This window comes from Palaemon carinicauda, chromosome 16, assembly GCF_036898095.1.
Source record: "Palaemon carinicauda isolate YSFRI2023 chromosome 16, ASM3689809v2, whole genome shotgun sequence".
In the NCBI taxonomy this organism is placed as follows: Eukaryota; Metazoa; Arthropoda; class Malacostraca; order Decapoda; family Palaemonidae; genus Palaemon; species Palaemon carinicauda.
Window position 1 is genome coordinate 3,911,498 of NC_090740.1, and position 10,000 is coordinate 3,921,497.

At 36.5% G+C, this 10,000-nt stretch overlaps 1 protein-coding gene across 1 annotated transcript in view; it reads left to right on the top strand.

Moving 5' to 3' along the window:
- Nucleotides 1–10,000, top strand: part of LOC137654897 (N-acetylated-alpha-linked acidic dipeptidase 2-like) — a 39,285-nt gene that overhangs the window by 25,605 nt on the left and 3,680 nt on the right. The window contains 5 exon segments of the mRNA XM_068388810.1: nt 1,642–1,721; nt 3,686–3,776; nt 5,242–5,500; nt 6,962–7,049; nt 9,877–9,969. Coding sequence (XP_068244911.1) covers nt 1,642–1,721; nt 3,686–3,776; nt 5,242–5,500; nt 6,962–7,049; nt 9,877–9,969 — 611 coding nt within the window.

Genomic DNA, 10,000 nt, shown 5'->3' on the forward strand with positions numbered 1-10,000 from the left:
CTTTGTGTTTTCTTTCTATTTTCTTTCACTAACTCGATTCAGAAAAACTTCACAAGTTTTTTTTTTTTTGACACCTCCAGCCTTCATAATCACATAGATATCTGAATTTCTTATCGTTATCTTTTGATTTTCTTTCACTAGCTCGATCCATAAAAACCTCACAATTTTTTTTTTTCTTTTTTTTTTGTAATTCTAGACACCTCCAGCTTTAATAATCACATAGATATCTTAATTTCTCATTGTTATTTTTCTATCTTCTTTCACTAGCTCGATTCAGAAAAACTTCACAAGTTTTTTTTTCTTTTTTTCTTTTTTTTTAGTTATTCTGGACACCTCTAGCTTTTATAATCAGATAGACATCTTAATTTCTTATTGTTATCTTTCTATTTTCTTTCAATAGCTCGACTCAGAAAAACTTGAAGTTTTATTTTTTATTTATTTTTTTTTTTGACATCTCCCGCTTTCATAATCACATATGTTTCTTAATTTCTTGTTGTTATTTTTCTATTTTCTTTCACTAGCTCGATTCAAAAAAACTTTACAAGTTTTTTTTTTTTTTTACACCTCCAGCCTTCATAATCACATAGATATCTTAATTTCTTCTTGTTAACTTTCTATTTTCTTTCACTAGCTCAATTCAGAAAAACTTCAAATCTTTTTTTTTTTTTTTTTTTTGACACCTCCAGCCTTCATAATCACATAGATATCTTAATTTCTTATTATTATCTTTCTATTTTCTTTCACTAACTCGATTCAGAAAAACTTAAAGTTTTTTTTTTTGACACCTCCAGCCTTCATAATCACATAGATATCTTAATTACTTATTATTATCTTTCTATTTTCTTTCACTAACTCGATTCAGAAAAACTTAAAGTTTTTTTTTTTTTGACACCTCCAGCCTTCATAATCACATAGATATCTTAATTTCTTATCGTTATCTTTCTATTTTCTTTCACTAACTCGATTCAGAAAAACCTCAAGTTTTTTTTTTTTTTTGTGGACACTTCCAGCTTTCATAATCACATAGATATCTTAATTTCTTATCGTTATCTTTCTATTTTCTTTCACTAGCTCAAATCAGAGAAACTTCAATTTTTTTTTTAAATTTTGGATACCTTCAGCTTTCATAATCACATAGATATCTTAATTTCTTCTTGTTAACTTTCTATTCTCTTTCAGTAGCTCAATTCAGAAAAACTTCACATGTTTTTTTTTTTCTTTTTTTTTGACACCTCCAGCCTTCATAATCACATAGATATCTTAATTTCTCATTGTTATTTTTCTATTTTCCTTCACTAACTTGATTCAGAAAAACTTTACAAGTTTTTTTTTTTTTTTTTTTTTTTTGACACCTCCAGCCTTCATAATCACATGGATATCTTAATTTCTCATTGTTATTTTTCTATTTTCTTTCACTAGCTCAATTCAGAAAAACTTCACAAGTTTTTTTTTTTTTTTTTTTTTTTTTTTTTTTTTTTTTTTTTTTTTTTTTTTTTACACCTCCAGCCTTCATAATCACATAGATATCTTGATTTCTTCTTGTTAACTTTCTATTCTCTTTCAGTAGCTCAATTCAGAAAAACTTCACAAGTTTTTTTTTTTTTTTTTTTTTTTTTTTTTTTTTTTTTTTTTTTTTTTCAGGTCCCTGGAGTGAGAAACGGCGAGACTATATACGATGAATTAGTGGCTTATTATTCCTTAAGAAATCAGACTTCCCCGGCGTAAGTATAAGGGTTTATTTACCCCCAAAGGACGTACTGGTACGTTTCACAAAACTCATCCCTTTACCCCCATGGACGTACCGGTACGTCCTTGCAAAAAAATGCTATAAAATTTTTTTTTTCATATTTTTGATAACTTTTTGAACAAATTCAGGCATTTTCTAAAAGAATGAGACCAACCTGACCTCTCTATGACAAAAATTAAGGCTGTTAGAGCAATTTAAAGAAAATATACTGCAAAATGTGCTGGGTAAAAAATAACCCCTTGGGGGTTAAGGGTTGGAAATTTCCAAAGAGCCTGGGGGTAAAAGGGCTAGAAGCCTCTAGATGATGGAAAAACAATGTAGATTGTTTGTTTAAACATTCAAGGTTATTTGTTTACCTGGTAATTTCTCAGACTATTCGATGTATGGTATAGGCAAAGAGAAAATGAACGTTACCAGAGAGAAGAATCCAATGTATTACTGTCTAGCCAGTCAAAGGACGCCATAACTCTCTAACTGTAATATCTCAACGGGTGGCTGGTGCCCTGGCCAACCTACTACCTAGGTTAGATTCAACTGTTTACGTGTTGAGAGTTATGGCTATGCACATTTCTATAAAGCTGTTAGATATGAGCTTGAAGTTTATCATACTGTTTGTAAAAAAATATATTATAATTCATGAAATTTCTAGTCATTTCCACGTGAGAAATGTCAGAAAATGTTATGTATCCAACGTTAAGCATTTGTTTATCTGGTAAATTCTCAAATAACCTTGTAGTTCGGTTATTAATTACAATGAATTCTTCTTTGGCTACATCTAAATAACATCGACATCACATAGAAGTGGGAAAAGATGTAGACAAAGAATTCATTGTAATTACTAACTAAACTACAATGTTATTTGAGAATTTACCGGATAAACAAAGGCTTAACGTTGGGTACATAACATTTTTTCACATTTCTCACGTGGAAATGACTAGAAATTTCATGAATTATAATATATTTTTTACAAACAGTATGATAAACTTCAAGCTCATATCTAACAGCTTTATAGAAATGTGCATAGCCATAACTCTCAACACGTTAACAGTTAAATCTAACATAGGTAGTAGGTTGGCCAGGGCACCAGCCACCCGTTGAGATATTACAGTTAGAGAGTTATGGAGTCCTTTGACTGGCTAGACAGTACTACATAGGATTCTTCTCTCTGGTTACGTTCATTTTCCCTTTGCCTACACCATACACCGAATAGTCTGGCCTATTCTTTACACATTCTCCTCTGTCCTCATACAACTGACAACACTGAGATTACCGAACAATTCTTCTTCACCAAAGGGGTTAATGCACTATTATTGTTCAGTGGCCACTTTCCTCTAGGTAGGGAGGCAGAGACTCTTTAGCTATGGTAAGCAGTTCTTCTAGGAGAAGGACACTCTAAAATCAAACCAATGTTCTCTAGTCTTGGGTAGAGTACCTATCTTGGGCAGTGCCATAGCCTCTGTACTATGGTCCACCACTGTCTTGGGTTAGAGTTTTCTTGCTTGAGGGTACAATCGGGCACATTATTCTATCTAATTTCTCTTCCTCTTGTTTTGTTAAAGTTTTTTTAGTTTATATAGGAGATATTTATTTTAGTGTTAGTGCTGTTCTTAAAATTCTTTATTTTTCACTGTTTCCTTAGCTCACTGGGCTATTTTTTTCCATGTTGGTGCCCCTGGACGTATAGCATCCTGCTTTTTCAAATAGGGTTGTAGCTTATCAAGCAATAATCATAATAATAATAACCTAACTAACCTAACCTAACCTGAAATAGTATCCCAAAATATCTTGTCAGATATTGCTATAATCAATATGACAGCTGTTATTCTCAACAAGAAAATAAATTTTATAAAACATGTACCTCTTAATTTTATGGTCTAAACATAAAGTCAGGATCCACATTACTGACATTTTAAATAGGCCTACACTTGTCCTTTTCAGGATGACAACGTTAGGAGGAGGCAGTGACTATGGCCCCTTTTCGTTTTATTGTGGAATCCCTTCTCTGGACATCTGGTTCAAAACTGACAAGGTTAGTGAGTAAAATGGTTGCCGAGTGAGAGGTTATCGTGAGTTTATTTCTCCACCCTGTGGTAGGAGTGTAAGAGGTTTGTGGTGGCTGATGTGGTAGCGTCCCTGACTGGTGAATACCAGACTGGGGTTTGAGTCCCGCTCAAACTCGTTAATTTCTTTGGTCGCTGTAACCTCACCATCCTTGTGAGCTAAGGATGGGGGTTTTGGGAGATCCTATAGGTCTATCTGCTGAGTTATCAGCAGCCATCGCCTGGCCCTTCTTGATCCTAGCTTGGGTGGAAAGGGGGCTTGGGCATTGATCATTTGAATATACGGTCAGTCTCTGGGGCATTGTTCTGCTCGATAGGTAAAGGTCACTGTCCCTTGCCCCTGCCATTCATGAGTGGCCTTTAAACCTTTAAACGTGTCGTAGAAGACGACTAAAGCTGGAATCACAATAAGCTTTTTTTCGCCAGCAGCAAGCCGTTGCTGGCCAAAGTGGAAAGCAAGAGAGCTTGTTGCTCGAGATATTGGCTTCCCAACTGGACTTGAGGCAGCGAGCACAAACCGCGAACATGACGTCATATGTAAACAAACAAGATGGCGGCTGCAAATAGGACGTTTTTTTGCTTGGCGATCTTGGGTCCAACAAGCCTCAAGAAATAATAAAAATCTTTGTTCATCCCGCAATAGTTGTAGAATTTATCAATTCACGTAATATACCGATCATACATATCACTGCAACAGTTAGAAAATTTCTGGGCGCCATGATGATATCAGCTGATTGGTTTCGTTTAACTTTTTCCTAATACGATATAATAATACCAATTCCCTAATATCGCAAGAGGGTCTGCCCCTCTCTTTTATTCTTCTCCAGTACTTCTCTTTCTCCCTAATTCCTAAATCTTTCCCTTCCCGAGTACCTGCCTTTCCCCATATTCCCCACTTCCCTATTCTTATTACCATTATCTATTATCTATTCGCTCGCTATCATCCGCTAGTGGTTGGCGAAAACCTCGAGCAAGGAATAACTATACTCATCTTTTTTTAATGAGGCGCATTTGCACTGACTCGCAGCGATGCCCTTTTAGCTCGGAAAAGTTTCCTGCTATCTGATTGGTTAGAATTATCTTACCCAACCAATCAGCGATCAGGAAACTTTTCCGAGCTAAAAGGGCATCCCTGCGGGTCAGTGTAAATCTGCCCAACCAATCAGCGATCAGGAAACTTTTCAGAGCTAAAAGGGCATCCTTGCGCGTCAGTGTAAATCTGCCCAACCAATCAGCGCTCGGGAAACTTTTCAGAGCTAAAAGGGCTTCCCTGCGAGTCAGTGTAAATCTGCCCAAGCAATCAGCGATCAGGAAACTTTTCAGAGCTAAAAGGGCTTCCCTGCGAGTCAGTGTAAATCTGCCGCACTGAAAAGAATTGACTATAGTGTGATTCCACCATAACAGGACAGCATTCCTTTTGTCTTTTTTTCCCAGAATAAATACGATATCTCCATCTACCCTTCCTACCACACGGGCTACGAGACCTTCTACATGATGGAGAAACACATCGATCCAGGCTTCAGGATCATCCAGGGCTGCAGCAGAATGGCCCTTCTGACTCTCAAGTACTTCGGCGACTCCGTCATCATCCCCTACAGCTTGGAGAGATTCCCGGAGGCGGCTAAGAAAGCCCTGGACAGCTTCAAGGATAATGGAGCCAGAGATGAATTGGTTGAAATATACGATAAGTACTGTGAGTTATCATTGATAGTATTAATATTATTATTCTATCTTAAACTCATGACTGAATCAAATTCATAGCTGTTCAATTTACGAATTACTTTACTCTTGTAGGCCTACTATTCCCAGCCGTTCGACCTACGACATACTCTTATAGGACTACTACTCATGTTACAAACATGCGTGCTTCCATTTGTAAATATTTTGCGTTATGGAAATAAAATAATATTAATAACTAACTATTTGCCTCAGATAAGCAATACAAGGATAATCATAATTAAGTTATCAGTGCTCTGAACTTCAAAGTATGACACACAATTTAATCTATTTGTAATATCAATACTAGAATATCTTAGTGTGAAAAATATAATGATTATATCGTTCACATGAAGTTACTCAATATTTTCCTGTTCAAGATGTTTTGCTATAGTCAATTCTTTTTAGTGAGGCAGATTTGCACCGACTTCCAGGGGTGCCCTTTTAGCTCGGAAGAGTTTCCAGATCGCTGATTGGTTGGACAAGATGACTCTAACCAATCACCGATCAGGGAACTTTTCCAAGCTAAAAGGGCACCGCTGCGAGTCAGTGCAAATGCGCCTCATTAAAAAAATTGAGTATAGTTAAACAGGGTCTCTGTTTTCCATATATTCAATTTATATAGCATTACTTTTATCATTATTATTTATATCATTAATCTTCTTGCTGACGTTGTTGTTATTATTATTATTATTATTATTATTATTATTATTACTTGCTAAGCTACAACCTTAGTTGGAAAAGCAGAATGCTATAAGTCCAAGCGGCTCCAACAAGGAAAATAGCCCAGTGAGGAAAGGGAACAAGGAGCCGTATCATTATTTTCTCATCTACCGGGGGCTACGCACCCCTGCAACCCCACCCCCTTTTTAGACTGCCATATCCTTAGCTTACCCTAGGAATAAGTCTCAGCAATGTGTTTGCTTCCCAATCTGGTTCACTCTGGAAAGGCAACAATATATCATATTTCTTAAATCGTAAAACTAACTTCCCCATAAATTAAATCGATTTAACAATTAATAAAAAAAGTTTACGCTTATGGCCTGATTGGTAACGTCTCTGCCTGGTGTTTACCAGTCGGGGGTTCGAGTCCCGTTCAGTCTCGTTAGTGCCATTAGTGCTGCAACCTTACCATCCTTGTTAGCTAAGAAGGGGGGGGGGGAGCCTATAGGTCTATCTGTTGAGTCATCAGCAGCCATTTGCCTGGCCCTCCCTGATCCTAGCTTGGGTGGAGAGGGGGCATGGGCGCTGATCATATAAAATATGATAAGTCTCTAGGGCATTGTCCTGCTTGCTAGGGCAATGTCACTGTCCCTTGCCTCTGCCATTCATGAGCGACCTTTAAACCTTTAAACTACATTCATCTCGAAACAATGAATTGATAATGAATGTCTTCTCTTCTTTTCCATCATCATCATATTATTATAATCATTTGCAGATCTTCTTGAAGAATCTGTGAATAACTTCACAGTTGCAACATCTGTCTTTGCCAACAAGGTAAAGACCATGGAAAGCAGCCTTAAAGAGTAAGTATCTCTTAGAAATGAGTTTGAAACTTGGTTCAGTTTTTTATAGATAAATGTTTCGGAAAAACAACTATGGATCTATTTCAATCTATTTCATTATCTCTATTGTTTCATCTAGTTTTATTTATTGTACTAATTTGAATCAGTCTGTTGTATTCTTTCTGACACAATCTTCGTCTTCTTCTTCTTCATTCTGTTTCTCTAATTCAAGGGTCGCCACACCGGATCAGCTGTCTCCCTCTTCTGTCAGTGCTCCGTCCACATATCTGTTTTTAATCAATGTAATCTCCTTCTATCTAACACCAAACATGCTTTGCTAACTTTTGATAAGAGCAATTTCAATAGCGACATCTACTATCAACGATCTATGAGATTAATAACTCATGTCAAAAACATAGAACTGGTGATCTGTGGAGATGTGGCACAGTGGGGGAATCCATTGAAAACTAGGTGTCCTCCCATATCGCCTCTTTCTCGCTGCGTTGAGTATAGTCTGAATCTCACACAATTTAGTCTGAAAGGGATTCCATTAATCTTTATCCTTACCAGTGTTGATTCCATCTTATTGCCTACCCTCTGCACAGCTTCTATTTTATTCCTCTGTTAAGCTACTTTTATTTTCTTAATTACTTGTTTATCCATGTTGTGATAGTTTTGATGAGATGTGATCGTATTTAAACACGGTAATAGGTCCAATTGAATGTTTTATTATTGACATTTTAATTGTATATATTATAAGCTATTTAAACTACTTATGGCAAATTGAATACCAAAAGTAGATAGGACTAACGTTTCATAACCAGTCAAAATAATGTTCTTCATGATTTTTTTACTTACATTTATATATATACTGTATATGTATATGTATATTTATACATATATATATATATATATATATATATATATATACAGTCAGCGCGGATTGGTCTGTCCGGGTAGTGGGCCGGACACAGCGTTCCGCGTAAATCGGAGGCATGGGGTTTATCGGGGAAAAAATCGACTGGGACAAATTGACTAATTTGCATCTTTTTATACAAGTTGGCATCTACATATCTGCGTAGGTGGAAGCTAGCCAGTGTGTTTCCTGTAGTCGTGGAGTGAGGTTGTGTCAGGTTGAGAGGGCCGAGTTGCAATCGTTCTTTTGTAAGTTCGCGTGTCCTTTATGTGTATCAAACCCCCCCCCCCCAGTGATCTCTAGACCCCGTACAATTCACGATGACATTGTTAGAGTGATAACCTGTCATAATTTAGGTCTGCAAACGAAGGAAATAGTGAACAATACTGGCGTGAACGAGAGGACAGTGAGGCGCTTGGTGGCAAAGTACAAGGCAGGAGGTAGCGCCGAGATCCCTTCTCACTACCAGGCTGATTCCCCTCCCCGGAATATTCCTGATCGTACTTTAGTTATTTTAAAGCAAAGCCTAGAAGAAAATCCAACATTAACGGCTAAGCAACTGAAAGAGCAGAACCCTAAATTGTTGAGCAACGTCAGTGTTCGTACGATTCAGGAAAACCTGTCGAATCGCCTCGACTACGAGAAAGTGATCGCAAGAAAGAAGCCCGCTTTAACTTTGAAACAAAGGCAGAGGAGGGTTGCTTTTGCCAAGACATACAAGGATTGGACCTTGGAGCAGTGGCAAAGTGTCTTGTGGAGTGACGAAGCGACTTTTTGTGTGAGTGTGGAGGCGAAAGGGGTCAGATCATCTTAAGCCTAATCTCACGGCCAAGACAGTTAAGCACCCAGCATCGCTTATGGTCTGGGGTTCGTTTGCCTACGGTGGTGCCCCAAGCCTTGTTGTTTAGCCTAAAGGCATAATGGTTAATGCTGGATGTTATTTGAACATTTTAAAAGATAATTTAGCGGATTGTTTTGTGGCTACAGGAGCTGAATTTTTTCAGCAGGACGGTGCCCCTTGCCATACGGCTAAAAAAGTGAAAAAGTGGCTGGAAAATAGCGAAGTGAACTATATTCCTGATTGGCCAGGTCAAAGTCCTGATTTTTCGCCCATTGAGAACCTTTGGGCGATAGTTAAAGCCCGCCTTCGTAAAGATGTGACGACAAACGTGACACTTCTCGAGGCGGCGCTCCATAAGGTGTGGGCGGAAATACCTGCCTAAATACTACAAAACCTCGCCGATAGTGTTCCTCAACGACTTTTGGAGGTCAAGAAGAGGAAAGGCTACCCTATAGACAAGTAGCAGGGATATTGGTGAGTGTTCAATTAAATTTTTATTGATTTATATTGTGTATTAGTGTAGATATGGGGGGGGGACCAAAATGAATGCACGGCGGATGCTGCCCGGACAGACCGACCCGCGCTGACTGTATATATATATATATATATATATATATATATATATATATATATATATATATATATATATATATATGTATATATATATAAATATATATATAGATATATATGTATATATACATATATGCATATATATACACACATACACACACACACACACACACACATATATATATATATATATATATATATATATATATATATATATTTAAATATACAGTATATGTATATGTATATATATACATATATATGTGTGTATAATGTGACCAGAATACAGTTTTTTTTTTTAACTTAGCAAGATTCCCCGAGGGATAGAGAGAAACCAGATATTAGGAGTATAATACTTGGGTTATATGAATATATATATACATACACACATATATATATAAATATACACACACATATATATATATATATATATATATATATATATATATATATATATATATATATATATATATATATATATATATATATATATAATTCTACTTGATTACCTTTTCTTTACATAGCCCAATTATGATTCGAGCTATCAACGACCAGATGATGAAGCTGGAACAAGTCTTTGTCCTACCCGCTGGTTTGCCTGGAAGATCTGAAACGAGGTGAGTTTGTTGTGTCTCTTGACAATTAAAA